The 23,109-nt window shown below is 40.7% G+C and overlaps 1 protein-coding gene across 1 annotated transcript; it reads right to left on the reverse strand.

Annotated features, from left to right (window-relative positions):
• Window positions 1-735: 735 nt before the first annotated feature.
• LOC122643605 (beta-adaptin-like protein C) lies at window positions 736-21,288 on the reverse strand. The gene is given in 16 exon segments (XM_043837217.1): window positions 736-1,284; window positions 2,826-3,029; window positions 3,102-3,291; window positions 4,731-5,152; window positions 5,258-5,350; window positions 8,956-9,135; window positions 9,238-9,301; window positions 9,400-9,611; window positions 9,732-9,824; window positions 9,915-10,094; window positions 11,858-11,993; window positions 13,008-13,258; window positions 13,517-13,630; window positions 14,139-14,182; window positions 14,185-14,335; window positions 21,159-21,288. Coding segments are annotated over 16 exon segments (2,721 nt in total). The 5' UTR covers window positions 21,246-21,288; the 3' UTR covers window positions 736-984.
• Between the last annotated feature and the right edge of the window lie 1,821 nt (window positions 21,289-23,109).

The following is a 23,109-nucleotide window of genomic DNA, read 5'->3' on the forward strand; positions in this document are numbered from 1 at the left end:
TCCTCACAAGTAAAAGGGAACGTGATTATTCAAATGAGAAATAAAAATTTCACTTTGAAAATGCATTCTTAAAGAGTAAAAAGAATATAAGAATCAAATTAGTTACAAACACAAGAAATTTATTCAGATTTTATCTAGACTGAGGTCCCATTAATATCAATGTTTTTTACTCATCACTCATAAACACTAAATTTAAGGCTAAGACTCAAGTTCAAGTTGAACACAGGAGCAGACACAGACATTTTGAATGAGCTTTGGCTAATCCATAACTCCAACCGTACTATCACAGACTACTTTAAGACCAAGATCTACCACTCTTTCATGTCCATTTGAATATGATCTTAGTCTAGAATACAAGAAACTGCTTAGGCAATAGCTTTTTGCCCTGGTTTACTGAGATGCTTCTGGAATATAAGAAGCTGATTAGGAACACGACCACAACACAACTGTGTCCCACCACCACCTACCTAAACAACAACACCAACACCCCCCCCCCCCCCCAAAAAAAAAAAAAAAAAAAAAAAGGCAAAATATATTGATTAGAACAGAGGAGAAAGACAAGTTCCACTAGGTTGTGAAGCCAAAGGCATGCTCACAACATCAACTGCAATCTCAATTATGATTTGGTTTAAGCTTCCCTGGAATCAGCATTCAACATTGAGCAAAGATACACCCCCACCCCTGGCACAAGAACTAATTAGCGAGGAATTGGTGTAAGGATAAACTTTACCAAGCTATCAATCTCGTGGAACAGTTCTAAGCAACTCATGTATCAAAATTTGACTGAGGCAAATCACATTCCCCAAAGTGAACCATTTTAATCAACCTGCAGGCTTATGCCAGAACAGAATAGCCCTTCCAACAGAACACCCACAGCTTTAAACACTCAAAACTGGATAAACCAAAAAAATAAGACGAGAGGAGAAATTACAAAGCCTGAACAATACATTTTACAGTAGTGTACAAGAGGTATAGCCAACACAATCAGCCATTGAGAAGTGTCTCCATCACTTCAAAAAACAGTGATGCCATTTCAGGGTTTGGTGACTTGATCGCACACTTCACACCAGGGATGCCAACTACTGCTGTGAGTTCAATCAAGAAAGGAATTCCCCGAGGGATCTTTGCTGAGAGATACAACACCTCCTGGTTTGCATGCCTCCGCTTGGCAATAAAAAACATGTTGGATGCAGCCAGGCGGTCAAGAGTGGCCTCCACGCTGTTCACCACAGCTCCTGGCAAGTCCTTTGTGACCTCATTTGAATCTGGTAGGGACTTCCATGTCTGTGAAGTATCGATGATACAAAATGAGCAGCATCACAAAAAATACATTCCGAATTGGTCTTGAACAACTTATCCTACTGGTGGATTGAAAAGATCTAAACTGAAAAAAGACTGACATTTTATGATCTAACAAAAGGTAATCAAATTGGCAGCATAAGAAGCATGAGAGAATATTGATGGGTGCTACATTTTATCAAGGCGGCCCCATTAGCTTATGCTGCAGTATTGCAGATGATGCAGAATTTCAGCAAGAGGAGCTTGGTTTAGTTTTTGGGTCCACTTGCACCTATGGTTCAAGTTTGTTTTAAGTTGGGCTTAATTTGAGTCCCTAATGGGTAGTATGGACCATGGGCTTTATATTTTTTGATTTACCAGTGTAATGGGCCAATTTTATAAGCCGAAATAGTAGGCATTTAGGTTCTATACGGGATTAAGTAGTTAATATCTATTTTGGTTACTTAGTAGTATCTTTAGTTTCTAATTTTATTTCCTTGATGAAAGGCACCACAACTACATGTGTGGGCCTATTTTTAGAAGTTTTATTTAGTACTTTCCTTTTTGGAGGTACTAGACTCCTCTTTATATTGCAAGAGCTGTAGAGACTCTCCAACAATTTTGATAATGAAAGAGTATTGGCTTTGGTACAACGGTAAAGGTTGCTCCATTGTGAACAAGTGGTGGTCATGGGTTCGAGTCTAGAAACAGCCTCTCTGCGAAAGCAGGGGTAAGGCTGCGTACATTATGACCCTCCCCAAACCCCGCAGTGGCGGGGTCCTCGTGCACTGGGTACGCCTTTTTTTCTTTTTAAAGAGTATTGGCTTTGCCTTTGTTTGCTGTGAGATGCAGTTGTGTGGTGAGATGCCCATTGGTTGGTGAGAGACTGACCTAGGTCATAGGTGACAGGCCTTGGTCATATCCCCCCCTATATCCCCTTCTTCTACCATATCTCTTGCACCTAACCCTATTGAAGCTGTCCGAAGGCCTATTTTGTAATAGAGATCTCTGCACTGCGGTATATTGTGGTAGGGTTGTTGGTGAATTAAAGGCCCGATGGATCCCTCTACATGTCTTGTGGCAACCTGTTCCAGAGGTTTATTTGCAGAAACTTTTATCCACATAAAACTCCCAATCTGCCCATCAATTCTCTAAGGGATTTTAAGTGTTTTTCTACTGTTAGTACCTACCATCAACCAAGAGTAGCATCCCATCTAGGTTAGTTTGCTGGATATTAGTATGTCACTAAATTCTGAACTTACTAATTTCAGTACTCTGCTCATATTTCCTAATCTGTCCATTGGATTACTGCCATACTTTCAGAGATTGTTCACCTATACTAGGGTGTTGTTTGACCTTAGTTTCATGCTCATCTGAGTTCTGGTTTGAAAGTTATTGCTAGTTCACTATACTGATCTTATCCAGTACACCCTGTGTTTCTACCTTGTGGGTGGTTTCTGCGGTTTTCATGAGATCTACTCCATTACTCTTGCTTAAAAAAAGAAAGAATGCAAAACGAAAGCAATCTGTCGACTAGAATGACTTGCCTCAAGGAAGTGTGCACGCTCCATTCTACCATCCTCAGAGAAGAACACTAGCAATGAAATTTTATCATTGAAGTACCACACTGGCTGTTGATTATTTTTCACGGCAATCTGCAAAAGGGTGCTTGGAGGACCAGGAGAGAGATTCTGGAACAACACCATAGGCAGAAGCGTCCTTGCTGATGACCCAGGTTGCAATTGCGGTACCTAATTAACAGAAAGTTGATCAATTAGATGTAAAGAGTAGGAACAAGACTCAAGTAAGATCCAAACAATCACCTGCAAGGGTCCAGCAGGTGCAAGACCGAATGTATTCTTGTTGAACTGAATCATGAAACCATCAACAGTGATCTGTGAATTGTTCTCAAATAACAAATTGTAAAATATCTGTCCATCTCGACGTGTAAGCTGTCCACTGATCTGCAGACCTTGACCACTAGAAGCTGGTAGTAGAACAGGTAAAGGAGGGCTGCAAATACATTACTAGAAGATCATATCAGTGTCAGCCAGCATGAAATTACCTGTATCCAGGGGCAAAGCCAGGAAATCTTCCACCCCCCCCCCCCCCTTTTTTTTTTGGGTGATGGGGATAATGTAAGTATTGTGCATCAAAAACAACAAATGACAGTTTTAGTATTGTGGAGGTGGCAATAGGTCGGAGAATCGTTTCAGTTTTACTCACACCAAACCCAATCTTTTGGTTAATACCAACACCCACCCACCCCCCAAAAATTTTTTTTTTGAAGAAAAGCTATCAAACCTATCATTTGGGCTAAACTAATCAATCATCAATCCAACCTTTACCTTCATGAAACATGCAAGGTGGCAAACAATTGTTGACAGTAATCAAGTTGGGGCCTAATGATGTGGTATGTTTTAGCCTGAAAGCATTATGCTACACAACCAAATTTACAAGTAATTTTGGTCAGACATTTGGATGGTTAAAAGTAGAGTGAAAAAGGAATTTACTACACAATGGACAATATGACAGACTTTCCGTCAATCCACATGGTCCTCTATCTATCAACGGTAAAAATGGCCAGATTACACCTTTACCAATTAAACAGCTAAATTTACATGGGGTAAGTGCTAAATGCATGGAGAACCATCTAATAAAAATGGATCAATTTGAAATAACAAATAATCAAGAGGTGTCCTGGCTATCTAATGGTGAGACTGGACATATCTACACTGTTTGAACTCCAACACCACTTCCACATGTTGGACATAATGCCAGCAACAAAAGCCGTTTTGTTACTAACAGTAAAGGAACCACAAACCCCATATGTCTCAGTTGAAAAGTAATTTACAAAGGAAGAAAAAAAGAGTTTAAAATACATGTTTGCTGTAATTGTCTGTAGCCAACCCTTGGGTTTGGCTTTAGAAACCAAGAATGTTGAGCCACTTATAAATCTTAAATATACTTCAAGCTCAAAAAATCCTCCACCCAGGAAGGCCTTCCCATGTGGCAGCTAGGATGGGACCCAAATTTTATGGGCAGATAGACCCAAAGGTCCCCTGCTCCCATGTTAAATTTTAGAGCAAATAGAATCGGCTGTGGCAAAATAAAGCTTTAAAAATCAAGGACTTCATGGGAGAGTATTTGATTGAAATTGGTTCTGAAATTTAACAAATACCTAAACCAGATCATGACCTTTCTATCCAAAGCTAGAAACTACACATCATCTCTCCACGTGGCACAATGAGGTGGGCCACATGGGAAGCCCTTCCTGGTTGGGCCACATGAAGGTGGCTTTGACAAAATTTTATGATATGAAGTTAGAAACGTGGAGGCTAACATGAATATTAAGGAATTTTCAAAATCCTTGGGGGGGCATAACAACCCCCACCCTGTATGTCCCCAAATTCAGTTATACCAGTGCAGCTGCAAAAGACTGTAATACTCACCCAGCTGGTGTTGTAGGTTCATCCACAGGAACTAGTGCATTATCCAGGCCTATCAAGTCACCAAGTAAGTCTGGCACTGGAGCAGCAGGGACTGGTGGTGGTGGTGCAGGAGCAGGTGCAGGTACAGGCTGCCTTGTTGCAGCATATGGAGTATTATTTGAACTAGTTGGTGCTGAACTCCCACCTTCAACAGCATGAGAAGGGGATTCAGAATAGCCTGTCTCACTTCCTTCTGGATATTCATCATCCTCTGGCCTCTGGATTGCAGTTTTAACACGGCTCACAAATGCCTCTGGGGGCTTATGATAAACAGAAGAAAGAGTTGCAATGTTTGCCAGAAGTTCATCAAGCAGGGAAGGATCCAGTTGGTTTGAATCGTCACTGATCACAGGCTTTTCAGCTAACACAACATCTTTTGCTGCCTGAGATGCATATATTCAGGTGTTTGTCATGAATGAGTGAATAGAATACGATCTTACAAGAATATGAGTATCTGTATACAGCTGTATAAGTGTGATTAAGTATACCTCAGGATCAGTTGAAAGAAGGCGCCAATAAATGTAGGCACGGTCCCGCAGATCTGGATTGTCTGTTTCCACAGTTGCATTGTTAAGAACAACCTGTGCATAAACAGGAAGCAATAAAAGGTTAGCCAGATTCAAGCAGAAGAATTAATTCACAAAATAAGCCTTTCAAAGGTTGCTACATGTTCTCCCACATAATGACGAACAGTAGTAGCAGCAACTTGATTTATAATTCTCCCAATCAAGGACTCTAGTTGCTGCTAGTGTTGAAGGCTCTGTGATGTACTCACATCAGTTCCAAATTTTGTCATCAGCATGTGGAGGAATAACAAAATCCATTATTGGGATCAAGGTACAAGCTCTATGCCCTTCCATCTGTACACCAAGAAATTTTCTTTTGATAAATAAGTACACATTTTTTTTGGATAGGCAACATAAACAAAATTTCATCACTAAAACCCTCCTTTGATGGAAAAATCCAAACCCCGTAAAAATATCAAAATCCATGCCAGGTGATCGCAATTCCTCTCTTGTTGAATCTCCCTCTCCCACTGCATGAGAATATTCTTTCACTGGATCCCGAACCAGACCTGATTACACTCCCAAGTCCCAACAACCCCTTCCCCCCCCCCCCCCAAATGGACCCTGACTACACCTGGAGATTCAATACAAGTATCTGATGTAGGTCAAAACATGAAGAAGAAAAGACTAAAACACTGTTCACGTGAACAGTGTCACAGCCCCATACTTGCCTTGGTGGGAACATTACTAGGAGATCCTGTGGCATAGTTTCAAGGCGTCGCCTAGAGTCTAGCTCCTTGGTTGCTTTGCCGCCTAGTTGATGTCGCCTTGATTTTGGGCCCTCTCCAACACCATGGTCACGATTTTGGGCCCTCTCCAATGCCATAGTCACCTTGCCGCCTTGATAACTATGTCTTGTGGAGCCCAAGACCAGATTACATGAAGGCCCTGTTAGAGGAGTCAATTTGTCTATGCGTGGGGGATTTAGGAGTTCAGTCTTGTTTCTATTTTAGAATTATTCTCTTATATATTTTGTGGTTGTCTATTAAGCAACCTTAGGTCAGTTTCGTTTCTAATTTCAGATTTAGAAACTAGGGTTAAATTTCTATTTTCAATTTGTTTCATTTTCTTTTTAAGTTTCTAATTTTCTCTTACTTGTAAAACAAGCAATAGCAGCCCATAAATATGTATTAGCTCTTAGGAGCTCCAGAGCCGAACTCCTTATCCCCTGTTCCTATCCCCTTTTCTATCTTCTTCTCCTATCTCCAATCGATCCCCTGCTGTTATAGTTGCTTTGAGTCACCAACCAAGTGCTGTTGCTACACCTGAGAAGGACCAGAACTCGATCCAGACTACTGCTGGAGCTGTGTTGCTGATCAGAGACAAGGAACCTTCTTCTCCACATAATGTAAGACTAGATTACTAGTCCCAAATAACCCACAAAACCAAAATAGTAACAAAGGACAGAATTAGAAAGAAAGGCTGAAATTAGAAAGTAAGCCATTTTAAGCAAACCAGCCAATAGAATTCTCCCAGATTTGGATCGAATGATGCTTGTATAGGGTAGAAACACTACTGAAAGTTTCAATTGATTCTAATGGTTGAGCTGGAAGATATGACAGAAACTCCCAAAATAGAAACTAATTCTCTACAGGCCAAACTACCCACCAGTTTGGGCTCTAACTTGGATCTTGTAGGATCTATGGAGAGAGGGCTCTGCTGCAAGTTTGGTGAAGTTCTGATGGGTAGAAGTGAAGTTATGGGGGTGGAATGAAAATAGAAAGTTAATATAAATAGAAGGCTTCAGCCTGTGGAATGGGGTGAAAGAGAAGATCGAGTGGAGGGAATGGAAGGGGAATGTTGTGTTTCAAAACCCAGCAGGGTTGGTGAAGGATTGGGGGAGTCATGGAATTAGTAAGTTGCAGCCAAAGGGGTTGCAGAGGTGCAGCAACAGGTCCAATCGATGGAACAACCAGCAGCAGCAGCAGCAACTTGGAACAACAGCAACAATATTCTGAGGTGAGGAAGGATCACAGCAGCCTTCGGATGGTCTTCACAGAGTCAGCAGCAGGTTCAGAGATCACAGCACACAGTAGCAGGGGATCGATTGGAGAAGAAGATAAAGGGATAAGGAGATTCGGCTGTCACCAGCCAGGCTCTAAGCAGCTATAAGGTTTCGACTCTCTCAGCCAGGCCCTCTGCAGTCTGCCCTTCATCCTCACAATGGGATAACCAAAACTTGCACGAAGCAATCTCGTAACTCCATAAATTCATAAAATCGTGGGTTGGCCTCTAAGGGCTGTTACATATAAATATAACCATAGCTTGCATCTCAAGCTTTAACAAAATAGAAACTACTTGGAAAATAGAAACTAATACAATTTAGTAAGTAGGAATGACATGAAATAGAAACTACTAAATACTAAGTGATTCTAAAGCCTTCAAATCTCTTCAACTGAATCATGAGGACCCACTTTAGATGGCTTAATAGGTGCAGTCGAGCTCCATAGCTTGGGCCCCCCACCCTTTAAGTTGTCTCCATCGGTTCAGTTTAAAAGACTTTAAGACATTGAAAAATTGCCCCACAGTTCTTCTAGTAATAATCTCACCAAGCCAATTAAGGGGCTGTGACACTGTCCATGTGAACAGTGTTTTGGCCTCTTCTTCTTCATTTGTTGTCCTACATCACCACACCTGCCGATTGCACCCTTTCACATTCCTCTGCTGTTGCAATCGTCTGCTCCATCGAGGGTGGTATTTGGAAGGTTAATTCAGACCTACAAAAGGTCCACTCGACCCCAGTTACAGAGCCCCCTGTTGGCTGGATTGTTCTACAGCACTGGCCTTCTAATTTGAGGGCAACCTTCTATTTTCATCTCCAACTCAGATCTCCCCTTCTGGCCATCAGAACTGACCCAAACTTGGAGCAAAGGATCATCTCATCAAGGCCAATACTCGATCTCCTTTGGAGCCTGTTCTCAGTGCTGGTTTGCAAGTTATACCCTAACATTAGATTTTTGAGTTATCTTCATATCACAGCCTCTAGCCATCGGAATTGGCTGAATTTGAAACATAGGTTTCCTTCACCACCATCTCCATTCGACCTGAGTATGGAGTCATTCTACAGGCTGGTTTGGTTTGAATTCTTAAACCTTCTAATTCTGACTTTCTAATTTTGTGTGGTTGGTATACTTGGGGCTAAATTAACCCTAATCTAGTCTTACATTAGTATCATTGTGGTTTGGAACTATTGGCTTGGGCTAGCAAATGAAAAATGCAGGCGAAGGGAGAATAGGCAGATCCACAGGGTTTTTCAAATTTCAACACTTAGTTTATCCAGTTCTAGTCAGCAATGCAAATCAATCCAACTGAGCTTGTCTTGTACTATTGTTTGGGGGAGGAGGTTGGTATTGGTTGGGTTAACAAGTCGGGTGGTGCCAAAAATATTAGTATAATCAGTACTTGGAGGTACCTTTAACAGTGGGAACATATTACTAGTGACCAACTAATTGAGGAAATCAAAGATACTAGAATGCAAATCCAGGAAGTCCAGGAAGAAATAAGTATATAACTAGGAAAATAGGAGAAAGATTAACATTTTAACATTGTTCAAGAGCTTGATCAAGAAATATGTCCAAAAAACAAATCCAAGGGTTTCGTAAACAGTAGTAACAATTTACCTGAATCATCTGTTGAGGGCCCTCAGTTGGCTTCTTAAGAAACAGTTTGACTGTTGCAGTAAGCAATTGCAACTGCACTAGGGCAGGCTCTTCAGGGAAACTCTCTAAGAAGCTTTCAAGGAGCTCATCGGCATTATCAATTCTTTCTGCATATTCACCAATAATCCAGATCATTGATGCCTGTGACAAAGTAAAGAGAACTTTGATTTCATAAATACATACATGAAGATGGAAGTCATGAGCTACAAAAAGCTAAATGCTACCAATTAGAAATTTCAGTACCTTTGCCTCGGGTTCATCTAGAGTGTCTAAGCTCTCACAGAGTGTTGCAATGATGGACTCATAACTGGAAAAGAAATGAACAATGACACATAAGCTATGAATGAAGTGATCATCCTATTTCAGCATACACACTAGCTGAAAGAAAGAGAAGCTGTGACTTACGTGTTTGGATATCGTCTAAAGATATCTTTGATGACTATAATAGCCTCCTGGACCACATAGTTTACTTTTATTTTAATCAGCTCAAGCAAAACACTTATACACCGCTCAGCTGCTCTCTCTAATTTTATTGCACATCGGCCAATAGCACGAACAGCCTTTCTAACGAAATCTACATCTACCTCTGTTGCATACTCTTTGAACTCCAACAGAACCTAGAAAAAAAGGTGTTGGGGCAGGCAGGAGGTGTCCGCAAAAAGATTATCAGAAACTCAGTTCTAAAGCAGGCTACTACAGATATAACAAGGCTCAAGATCTTACGAGAAACGATGTACCTGGTCTATGTTCCGATCAGATGCAAGCTTTATCATAATCTCTAATTTTTCCATCTTAACATAAATTGGATCATTATACTTGCAGAAGAAAACCTAGCAACAGAAATTACAGACACATAATAGTGTTATTCCCACAACTGCAACAGTTGAAGGATATTAAAAGGAGGGAATACTTCAAATCACCTTGATTTCGTGAGCAAGGATTGTAGGCCGCCTTTGTACAATAAGGTTGATGTTCCTCAGTGCAACATACTGTATCTCAGGGTCTGCTGAAAGTAGTGTTACAAGAGGAGGAGCCATTTTCTTGCAAAGATTTCGAACCACATCGGTGCTAGTAATGAGTTCCAATTGTTGAAGGATCATCTGCAGCAAGCCATTCATGGCATGATCAAATGTACAGATTCCATAAGAAATAAATTGAAATCTAACAAGTTTTCAAAGTCAACAATGAGGAGGAGTGGATCTAGGAGTAGCAGGATGAGGAAGGGAGACAATAACACAAGGAAAGCAGATATAAGCAAGCGAGATCAGAACCAATCCTTCATGCGCACTACCCGATTCACTTCTTTCTGATTCCACAAGCCCACCTACCGCCAACTCCATTTGAATTGATAAATCAATGTGGGGGTTCTGACGCATCCGAACGGACCCCTCTAACTGTATACGAAACTGATGGGTGGGGATTGAATCGATGACTCGAATCGCCCCTATCAATATGATAGTCCTTCAGACCCTTCGCTTGCCGAGAAGAGATAGCACAAGCAGATAAGGGAATAGTCAAATGTCAACCCCTACCCTCTCCTCTCCTACTTCTCTCGAATCTCCTCTAGGATTGTCAGTACCAGATTCCCCGCCACTCCAACAAGCCGATGATGAAGAAGCAGGTTGGTCGTAGATCAGGCTACCTGCCTGAAAAAATGATTCTATTCCCTAGCGAGCATTCAAAGAAAAGACAACTAACACCACCAACCTACCCGAGAGAAGAACTTCCTATGAAGTAGATAATTCTTGTTCTGCTTCTTCAACCTAGCCCGCGGCTCATGAATTCTTGGAAAAAGAGGGAGCGAAGAAAACCCCTAACCAGCGAAGCCAAAAAACGTGAGTGCCTAGCGCGATACGGCTTTTGAGCTTTGCTCCGTAGTTTGCATCATTTGCTTGAGCGCTCTAGCAAGAAAAGGCCTACTGCTATATAAAGACGATCTGTATCTCAAACTAAAGAAGCAAGGCCCGACTATATACAACGGCTAGCATGCCAGAACAAGGCGAGCCAAAGGCTTGCTCTCAAAGATTTTTTGTATCTGTTTGGATCCTCAAGAATCCAAACTACCATGAAGCACCTAATTTACATTGGATCAAGTGGAACAAATCAGGAATCATCAGAGTTAGTTGTCTAATCACCCTATAACCAATAAGAATTCTAACCCCAAGACGGAGTGGGATGTATACGCGGAACAAGAGCTCTTTCAGTCTACCCGGGCGCGCTTCTTCATTCTTCAATCAGGGGCAGGCTTCTTCCCTTATATACGATGACATAGAATCATAGATAGAGCCTCCTTCTTTGATCCATTCATTGATCGACGAATAGGGGGCTGTTCGCCTTTTGAATCAAAGTAGAGTAGGTTTAGGTTGCTTTCTCAATCTTTCTCTGATCCTAGCCGTGTAGTGGATCCGGCTTTAGTTGGCTAAAAAGAGGTGTGTGTGGCCGTCATATCTGCCCGCCCCCTTCTTCATTCATCCATTTAGGTCAGAATGGATCCAGGGAACCTGGCTCGGGAACAGCCTAGACTAATCACAGTAAGAGAGTCCAATCTCTGAAATAGAGCTTAGTCTCTCCATAGTAATCTACTAATAGAAGGCTTAGGTTATGACTTGATCCAATAGAGTCAGAACACACAGTAGATCCAAATTCAACACTATGCTCTCCACCTAATATTCTAGAGTTTGAATTGAAATAAACACAAGTGTACCCTCCAAAAGTGGGAGGCCAACCCAACAGTTCATGTTAACCCTCACCTAGAATCCTTAATTAGTAATCCTAAAATGATGGGAGTTTTCAACTCCCACAATCCACAATCCAAACTGCAAATTGTAAGACTATAGGAGCTAAATTAATTGAAGGGATTTACCTTAACAGCTGAAAGTACGACTGCACAATTTGCATGTTGCAGTCTTGGAGTAACTCGCTCCACTATATTTTCAGCTTCAAGAGCGTCAGCTGCCTTGTACTTGGAAAGGGCATCTAGTATGAAAACTTGACCCCATCTGCACAACATACAAACCATCACATGTGGATTATCATTAACGTTGCTATTTATGAAGAAAAGTTATTTCAATGGTGAGAAAAAATTAACATTCTGGAAGGCTCTTATAGGAAGTAGAACATTGGAAGAACAGGAGTGGTAGTCAAAACAGAGAAGGATCAAATTAGGTCTAACTTCCTATGCATGGCTGTAGGATGACATTTTATATAATTTGGTATAAACAGAAGTACTTTATTAAGATGCATTACATACATGTTTCTGTTCTTTTTTAGTGGCAGATGTATTTTTTTTTCCAGTTTTACCATACAACATTTATTGGTACAGAAGTATTCCAACACAAAAAAGTACATGTGACTCAAATACTAATTTGAAATAGAAACGTTGCCATACAGCCCCCAATTTACCTATATCAACGTAAGAGATACCTTAAGACCAAGGCAGTGAAGAAATATACTATAAATTTCCGTAATACCTAGGTTGGCACATAAAACCAAGTCTAGCATATCACTGTATTAATTTAAGGTCACAATTTCAGTCACATAAATACCACAGAAACTAACAGTTGACCTGACACAAACAGAAGACCAAAACCACCAAAGCTGTCTGCAATGCTTCCATCCTAATTCAGCTTGCTGATACAAATGCATGTAGATTGAACCATAATACACTAACACTCATAGTTATCAAGCGTCCAGGCTCCTTGGTCCACCTTATTGGTGTCGCCTCGATTTTGGACCCTTTCCAATTCTTTGGTCACCTTGCCAACTTGATAACTATGCTAGCACTAGCAGAAGCATTTGCAAAATAGAAAACAAAAATGAACACATGCAATTTATAACGATAGAGTAAAATGTCCAAGGGATAGCACCTTGCAAGGTGATAATAGCCTGTGTTCCCATAATTAAATAGATATTTTCAGCCATATGACAATTACCATAGAGCCAGGTGCTACTTTTTTACACATATGTATGGCGGGTTCAAGGGGAGAGGGGGGGGGGGGGGAGGGGGAACTTACTCAGTGCACTCATTCAGAGCAGTCAAGAGTTTTGAAAGTGTAGCACTTGTGATCTCAAATATTGGTCTACTACTATTCTCTTGGATCTCTGCAAGGGCAGCCACAGCATTTGCCACGACCATTGGATTATTGTCTGAAATCAAATCCTTGAGAGTATCCAAAAATCCCCTATCTTCCACAAGCTCAGAATTTATATCATAAAGTTTAGCCACGCAAATGGCCGCTGTCTTTCTAACATACGGATCATCATCCTGTCAAGGGAAAAATTTTAGGTAAAAGACTCATTGGTTACATGTCAACAGTCAATAAAGTTCCTTGATAACACTATAATCATTCAACCAGGACATATATAATATAGTGCAAAGAAAAAGACAAGTTTATATATGTTTAAATGAGAAAAGGGGAAGAAAAAGAACAATAATAGTTAGCACATGCTAATAATTAACAAGCAACATGCAGTTTCAACAATACATCCAAAGGTAGGGGAATGGCTGTTCAAGACAGACAACCTTGAGACATCTCTGAAGGGGATCACACAGGTATTCTGTGATTTTATCAACACGGATGCATCCCATTGTCCGTACAGCTAATGCACGAATTAAAGGATTCGGATCCTGTGAATCCTGCAACAATCACCAGAACTTAAGAGGTTAAGTAGGGATGCACATAAGCATACTTAACAACACGATGTAAAGCAAGTACTTAGAAGTGATCTTGAAGAAATGAAAACATAATTATTCTAACCCTAGAAAGAGAAAAGTGCAATATTTCAAAGTGGCATAACATTACACCCTCCAAGGTAGAGCCTTAAAGCAAGTGTATATCCCCTGTTAAGATATTTATTTGATACCATCCAGGTTTTCTTAGCTTCAATTAGATAAAAGCTCCATTAATTAGTTCATGAATTTTCATGCCTCCATGTAACTGAACACTAAAATCCTTGGGAAACAAATTTAAGACTCACCAAGTCCTTGCAATCTCATTTCATGTGGGAGTATATCATGTATGTTAATAAGCAAAAGGAGTTGCCATTTGAATCATGAGGTGCACAAGAACATTTGAACTTTATGAACTCCCAGACATTACCATTGCTTCAACTTTAAAAGATCATTGCCGTTTTATAGACCTTACCTTCACAAAGGTATTTACAGCAAGTATTGCTAGGTCAGGTTGCTTTTAGCATAGTTTATCAAATACAAATAAACAAGTTTCTTCAGCTCGAGATTCTCTGTTTGCATGCAGTTCACGACATCAGTAAACAACGAGGAAACATCTTTCCCAACCGTCATAGCAGCAATCACCTTCTTTACAGCATCCTTTTTCTTATCCTAAAAGGCATATTTAGAAAAAGAAAAAAGAAAAGTAAGCTTTCACGCAAGATCATTTAATATCCAGGAAAGCAGGGGGAAAAAAAGTACCAGGGAAAATAAATAAAATATGAAGTAGTTCATTGGATTTGTACATTAAATACAAAAACATGCATAACAGGGAGTAAGGAGATCGCCAAGATATTTGTAATGGAATTCAGACCACACAAGAAGGCACACACAAGAAACTGATTAGATAATAATTAACAATTATAGGCAGCAAAACCTGAAGTCCATTGGGGATCTGGATTTCTGAACTCACATCAGATAGGCAAGGTTCTCAGCTACTTTCCTATTTGATCAAGGAGAAATACAAACTCAGTTGAAACCCCATCCTGTTTAAATGCCTAGATAGACAAATTGCATGATGGATGATTTAGCCAAGCAGGAGCATAAAGAACATCAAACTCATAATAGTTGTCTAGGTGTAGCTAAACAAGCTAGCAACAAACTGAAAATTTCTATTAGAATTTGAGGACATCATCATACTCAATGTGATTGCTTTCTTTCACAACAATAATTATAGCAAAAACTGATGTAGGAGAGTCTCCAACTTCAAAATACCACATTCCCATGTTTTAGAAAGTTCATATTCAACTCAGAGAGGATTGTACATGTGCAAGACCACAGAGCAATTTCGTTCAAGTTTTGGCTCCTCAGGTAGCTTTACTTCCATCCCCTTTCTAAGCCTACTTTGAAAATGTTAAATTGTATCTAAATGACTTTGGTGGAATTTGAAATCTCATTTAATTTCATTTCCAACAAGATAATTAAAAAACAAAAAAAGCTTACAAATCCAAGTTGTTTGGGAAAAATTATAGCCAATTAACTCATGGAACAAAAATTTGTAGCTTACACAAAGATTTTTTTTATTTTACTCTTTTTTTTTTTTTTGGGGGGGGGGGGGGAGGAGGACAGCCAAACTAGATATAATGGTCTATTGTGATTGCCTTAGTCAATTAAAGTGCAGTTGTTTCTGTTCTTTCCTGCTCTTGTGGTTGGTACCCTTGAGTTTCTAGTGTTAATTGTTACATGACATGTATCCCATCTTGTTGTCTTTCTCTATTGCTTTTCTTCATCTTCTTCTTGTTTTTCTTCTCACTTGCTTCTAGTTTTTGTATCGTGAATCCTTTTTTTACTCCATCCTCCTCCACCATGCAATTCCTACATCACTAATCTATTTTATACGAATATCTCCCCAAGAGTGATGCAGCACTAAGTAGGAAGAAGAAGAAGAAGAAGAAGTCCTGACATTAGGGCTTAGTTAGGGAGCCATAGCTTAGGTTTACATTCTAGTATTTCCTTTCCATACTTAGTTTATTTTCTGTTATTTAAATTGAACTAGTTTAAATTGGTTGCATCCAATTGGTTCAATTGGGTCAATTTAAGTTATTTAGCTAAGTGTCTTTTAATTTAAGTTATTAGGGGTAGATAGGACATTTTACAGTTTACAGTTATTAGCTTTTGATTTAAACTCATTCCCTTCCATGATTTGAGAAGGAAGAGGTTAGATTTACTATGTTTTGTCTATTAGCCTTTAATATAAATATTCAAATCGTGGGAGGCTCCCCCCACAAGTTTTAAAGTTTAAATAAAGAATTCGTTGGCTGCCATTGCTGCTGCTCCCTGCTCCCTTGTGTGCGTGTGCATCCTTGTGGACATCAAGGTGGAAAGGGATTGGTGGAATCCACTTGAGTCCTTACGCCGTGACGGCTGGGAGGATCTTCTACAGCTGGAAGGTGGTTCTATCCTTCTATCACATAGCTGCTGCCTCCATTGAAGAACTGCTACAACTATGTTTGAAGCCCCATCCCCATTCATCTTCTCCTAATCCTCTATAGCCTTTCCCCCAATTGATCCCCATTTTATTTTATTTGAATTCCTTTAAACCCTAACTCCATTAAACACTTGACCTTGCTGCCCAGCCATAATTAACCATCAGAATTACTTCAGATTCAAACTACAGCCCCCTTGTTTTCTCCCCTCCACTCGATCCAGTTTTGAGTCCCATACTTCCATCACAACCCTAAGTTCTGCCATCTCCCACAAAACCCCAAAAACCCTAATTTCTGTAAAACCCAATTCAGCCATCAGAAAACCTTCAAATTACAATCGAACATTCTCCTCCCTGTCCCTAACATTCGACCAAAAGCCTTACTCCAGTCTCCAACTACAAACCCTAAATTCAAGTGTTTTCCTAATTTCTAAAACCCGAAACCCTAACCCTAATTCTGCAGAATTTTCAAACCCATTCAAACCCTGTTATTTTTATATGATAATAACCCCCTAGACCTGCCCAACAAAACCATATAAACCTTATTGTCATTACCTCACTCTAACCTTAGTTTTACCCTACATTACTCTTTCCTACTCCAATCGGCCAGTATTGTTAGAGATCCTGATCCACTGGTTTCTAGTGAGAATTATTCCTATCTAAGACTAAATTAAAGAGTGGATCTTTCAGAGGCACAATTAGTAGCATAAATGCAGGTGAAAAGGAAGCAAGAATTACCAGAAACATCTGAGATCTTGAGATGCAGAAGCTGCAAATTGGAGGACAGAATAGTGGCATGAATTAAGGAGGGGTCCCAGAGAAACCAAATGTGGCCATTGGGGTGGTGGGGATAGTTTGTACAGAAAGCCCAAGAAGGGGCAATAAAGGCAGCAATGCAATGGGCATTAGGCTCTTTGGTTCTGGTTTTGATGAGACAAGCAAATGTAATATGCTGGGATTTATTTCGGGAGCGTACTTTTGCCTGTTTAGCCGAGGAGTCGAGGCCCCGAGTGTTTCAAATTAAACATTGGTTCATTTGGAATAGTTGGGAGATTGTAACGAAATCCCCTGAAAACAGGGGCTAGGCGGAGCAACCTTTGCTGAAGAACCAAACTGGCGACGTCAGTATTCTCTATGGGGACGGGAAAGGGTGGCGTTGGCAGCATGATGGTTGTGACAAGATGGCTGGCTGCTCCGCCTAGGACGGGCAGTGATGGCAGAGGCAAGAGGGAGACAAGTGTTGGTATCGGGCAGAGGAGGGAAGAAATGGGTAGAGGTTGGGTGGGGCAACCCAGGGTCCAGATCCAAGGGGCAGGGAGCTAGAAGAGATGGGGATGTGATGTAGATCAAAATATGAAGAAAACAAGACCAAATACTGTTCACGGTACTGTTCACGTGAACAGTGTCACAACCCATATTTGCCTTGTGTGGGAATGCATTTTAGAAGATCTTGTGGGCCCATCAAAGAGAAAGATTCAATCCTAATTCTGCCATAGTTTAGTTTCTTTTTTAGTTTTAAAAAGTAGATTTTATTTCATTGCAATAGAATCTTAGGTAGCTTCTAATTTCAGTTTGTTACTATTTTTATTTTGTTCTCTAAAACAGAAGTTTCTATTTTGATGTATGGCAGCTAGATTTTTATAGAAAGTTTCTGTTTTGGTTGTAAGCTACTTGTTAGCAAACACTTTCTATTTTTGCAACCCACTCTTCCATATAAATAAGCAGCAAGGCTGAATACAGGGGAAGATTGAAGATTGAAGAAAATAGAGAGCTATGGCTTGAAGCTGAGAGGCAGTGGCTGTGGGATGCAGCAATGGTGAGAGGCCATGGGTGAGAGACCCTGGACTGAGAAAGTCCCCTATCCCCCTTCCATATCCCCTTCTTCTTCCATACATTTTTATGTTCTTCTTTCATATGTAAACAGAAAAAGAGACAGATAAAAAAGTTCAGTTATTCCATTTTGTTCTCCCTATTTTATTGATCCTGCTCCAATCGATCTACCACTGGTTCTTCCTGGTTCGAGGTCGAGTTTGCATTAGGATGGACTGGGTTGGTGGGAGCTAGGCGAGGGGAGGGCAGGCCCCAAACAGGTGACTTGGTTGAGAGTGGACAGACCAAAAAGGTCTGATCCAAGAACCAGGTCCAAATGACCTGGGCCACGTGGAGGGATATGGGAAAGCCCATAGAGGAGATTCAGTGGGCTTGCATTAGAAATGGGCCCAGAACAGGGGATATTGGGAGAGGTAGTGGTGGTTCTTAAGTGGACAGTAGACCCTACAGGAATGAGCTGGCGAGGCAGGCGTAAAAGGGGGGGAAGAAACGAGGAACCTGCAACTGAGGAAGTCGATGTTGGGACAGTGAGAAGCGGAGGAGGAAGAGGGTGTGCAATATCAGGGAGAGACTCAGTGAGGATGCGGTTGGTTGGGGCACAGAGGGATCTGAGGAGCTTACCGTACAAGAAGAGCTCTTCGAGGAGTAGGCAGGAGGAATGGAGGAAGTGCACTCAACAGCAACCTTAGAGGGGTCACTGTCAATGTCGGTGAGAGGGCCTAAGCTCACAGCGTCTATCCTTCCGGTTCCAGATTCTTTTCCGGCCATGACTGATCAAACAACGGGTGCTCCTAGGGTTAGGGTTAGATGGGGGAACCGGAGGAGGAGGAGGTTGAGCTGTTGAGGTAGGTGATAGGAAAACTAGGGCCAGGGGAGAACTATCTTAGGAGGGAAGGTACACGATGGGGGTTTGAGATCGCAAGGCTTTATTGGACGTGGCAGGGGGAGCAACCGTTGCAGCAGCAGCGGTAGAAGGGGATGTGACTTACACCCAAGTGGACGAGGGATGCAGCTTCCAGAGGAGTGCTCGAAGGCCTTGCAAGAAGCGCAATAGGAAGGAAGCCAGTCATATCCAACATGTTGGGCAAAAGAGAACCCTTCATCATCTGTGACCGTAATGGAAGACCGAGGAGGGTCGATTATAGAGATCTCCACACAGATCCCGCAAAAGCTAAGTATCCCATCTTTTTTGGTTCGACTATCGAAATACAACGGCTTGCCCAGGATGGAACCAACAATGTTGAGACCATCCTCACAACAGAAATGCAGAGTGAGGCTCAGAAGGCTGATCCAAACAAGGATAGGGCTGAGATTGATCCGGTGAAGCTGCAGATGGCAATCCCACTATCGAAGAATGGGCTTCCTACCGACATGCCAGGTACCTCCTTCAAGAGCACGGGTATTTTCTTCTTCCAAGGAGAATCTGAAGATGAAGAAGCCGTTGTCTAGCAGGTAAGAATCCATCATCCCAACTAATCTCTATTGTTTGGTAAGGGAGTGCTTAACAATTTGGAAGGAAGTATGATTGTCGATGAAGTGGCCTACTAAGGAGTTGTGCCAAGACTTCGGAAGCCAGGAGACTGGAGGGGCAGAGGGCTACCTTGGAAACCCCTATAATGGAGGAGGGACACAAAATGAAGTGAGAGACCTTCTCCCAAAGAGGATTGGGAGTGCTTGAAGAGGGAACTTGTTGGCAGAATCGTGGGCTAGAAAAGAGAGAATGAGAGAATATTTGCTTGTCTTCATTGATAGGTAAGCCCCTCTATTTATAATAGAGGAAAAAGTTACAAGAGACTAAAATAGGCGATGTGAGACTAAAATCCACATAGCCGACTTAAACTAAATAACATAAAAACTACCCCAAAATGACCAAAATACCCCCATGGTATTCTGGAGTACATAATCCAACAGAACTCCATGCTACATTGGTAGGAGGAGAGGGGGTGATGACGGGGGGGAGTAGAAGGAGGGCAGACTGCAGAGGTGGAAGTAAAGGGTGGTGCTGCTTCCAGTCATGTCAGCCAGAGGCACAAGAAGGGGGAGAAGGGACAACCCTGTAAGTTGAAGAAGGTATTTCATACTAGATTTTAAGCATCATACAAAGATCAGTTTTATGAAACAAGCTCCTGTGGATTCAATGGGGTGCCTTCTGGATTCTAGGTGAGGCTTAAGTGAATTACAAGCATGCTGCTGAATCCACAGTAGCAACTACTGCGTCCATAGCAGCCAAAGTTTCAGAACTGGTATATTTCATAAATGTGTGACTGAATATTTGGGTATACATATATATATATATATGGGAAAAGGTTCTTTGAGCTGCCAGGGTAGGGTACGCAAGCATGTCTGTGTCTATCTCTCTCCTCCTTACATGAAATGACCTTGCTGCCCTCCTATATATAATACCATTTTGTCGCACTTCATTGGTGTGCTCCCCTATGCTGCTTGTTCAGAAGTATAGACCATTAGACCCTCAAAATCTGACTCCTAACATGACTAGAAATAGCCTAAACCAACTAATAACCAAACTATCTACTTAATTGAGCAATAAAAGATTTAAAACAATTCCCATTCCAACTAGGACTCCAACTTGAACTAACTAATAAAGTAAATCCCATATTCCTAACTCTTACCTTTAATTTAGGCTATTTACAATGAAAACTCATTGGGCCAAAGGCCCAACATGTATAGAACCCAACCCAAGGTTTATTTTGTCATAGCATTATTAGTAGTGGTTTATCTTTCTCCGCTTAGAGTGATGTATCATTATCCTTTCTTTATTAAAAGTTAATCCCCCCCTAAATAAAAAATCCCATACAAAGAACCTTAAACCTCAATTATTTATCATGCCTGGCTACTTTCAAAACTGCAATCAGAATTTTCTAAGGGTCACAATTCTCCAGTTAAATTTACAAAACTTGATGATCTTAGAACTTGAACTATAACCCCACCAAAAGTAACAGAAAGATATAATTTCATTGTCCCAAGAAGATTCTTCTTAGGTGTGTTTTCCTTGTCCTAAAATGTTTGTACATTCAAAACTCCCGTGAAGAGTTAACATAAACACTAAAGTCCATGAAAATGGTTGCTAATCAGAGTAGATAGATGATACTACAAAAATGAAGTGCATTTCAGTCACAGTGATATAGATGTATAGACTATAGAGAGAAAGAGAGATGGTACCTTATACTGAGAATTGAGCTCTTCTTTGAGTTCAGGGATTTCTCCCTTTTTGGTTGTAGAGAAGTATTTTGAGTCGTGTCCACTCATCTCCTTTCAATGATGGTGAAGTAATTAAACTGAGGTTCCTTTCCTAAAATTAAAAAATAAATAAACAAATAAGTGAATAATGTGTGTGTGTGTGTGTGAGAGAGAGAGAGAGAGAGAGAGAGACGCCTTGTTTGCAAATTATGCAGAGAGTGACCAGCTCAACACTACTACAGTCCTAGAACACTTCACGAAAAAAACACGGCAGGGCCTAAAATGGTAAGACTATAAAGATTTCAAAGTTGAATAAATGTATTCCTGTATGTCACTGAAATCAGCTCCTCTAATACCTAAGAATGGACTAACTGAAGGGCCAAACGTAGGATATATCAAATTTAGAGGAACAATTAGGATAAAGTTACGTGAAATTGTCACGTACTCAAACTAAATCCAGAAATCAATTAATGAATAACAAAATTAAGAACGAAAAGAAGGAAAAGAAAAAGAGAAAAGAGCCCATGACGCAGAAATTGAATGCCAGTTAAGATTATGAACTCTGATATGTTCAAACGAGTGAAGGGTCACAACCCGTAATCATCAAATAATCAAAAAGAACTTGCTATGGTGTTTGTATCAAAAACTGTAGAACAGTCGTAATTGTCAGAACTATTTCAATTCTAGTGTTTGCTTTCATCGGTTATTGAAATCAATAACCAGCTGATTCGTTACAAAACTAAAAGATCGGGGCATGATCTGCTCACAATTTAAGGGCTTCACAGTTCAAAATCATTTATCAAAAGTTGGGATGCACTCCGATTGAACAAAAAATATAAGAAGAACTCTTAGACAGGGTGAATTATAGTAAACAACGATCACAAACGTAGACGAAAACACCATTTAGAATTTAGATTGACAAAAAAAAAAAAAAGGGGGTGGGAGGGAGCGAAAGGGACAAAAAGAAACAGGTTTACTGGGTCAATTCAACGGCAGCCACAGAAAGAGAGAGTGGTAAAGGAAACAAAAAGAAAAACAAAAATCCGACTTGCCTGAGTAGACGGCTGAGATTGTTGAGATGCTTCAACTCTTTTCTCCTCTTCTTTAATGTTCAATTCTTCCTCCTCTGTTTTTGTATTTTGGATGAAAAGAGCCACTTGGGTTTAGCAGCCAGTAAGGAAGTGGGTTCAGGGGGGCAAATTAGAATGAGAAGAGGAAAGTACTGAAGCCGAAAGCGATGCAGATCTACAACTTCTGATGTTAATGGCCTAAATCAGCGTTTCGAATCTCCCCTTTCCTCACGGAGCCAGCTAGTTTTGAAGATAGGAGAGGATTGAAAATTTTCATTCTTTCAATCCCTTATTTAAATTTGGGTAAATTTCAGGGACATCCCCTCTAAGTATGCAATATGTCATACACATCTCAAACTTGGGAAAAATATCACAGACACTCCTTATTTTTTATTTTATTTCAACTTAGTTCACTCCGTTAGGTGTGTACAGTTAATTGGCTGTTAATTATTTTATAATGATGAAATTACCCTTACAGAAGGATGAACTTCCCATAATACCCTTAAGGGTAAAACCCAAATTTACCCAAAAATGGGGAAGATGATCCAACGCAAGCAAACTCTGTTTCTTCGCTTGATCTCTCTGAATCAATCCTCTCGTTTCAAGGTTCTTCACTCTTCACAGTAAAATGAGAGAAATCCTTCACGTTCAAGGTGGGCAATGCAGTAACCAGATCGGATCGAAGTTCTAGGAGGTTGTTTGTGATGAGGATGTCATAGATCCGACCAGAAGGTACACTGGTACCTCAGATCTGCAACTGGAACGCGTCAATGTCTACTACAATGAAGCTTCTTGCGGAAGATTTGTTCCTCGTGTAGTGCTCATGGATCTGGAGCCTGGAACCATGGATAGCGTACGGACTG

The sequence above is a fragment of the Telopea speciosissima genome, chromosome 10 (genome assembly GCF_018873765.1).
Source record: "Telopea speciosissima isolate NSW1024214 ecotype Mountain lineage chromosome 10, Tspe_v1, whole genome shotgun sequence".
Classification (NCBI taxonomy): Eukaryota; Viridiplantae; Streptophyta; class Magnoliopsida; order Proteales; family Proteaceae; genus Telopea; species Telopea speciosissima.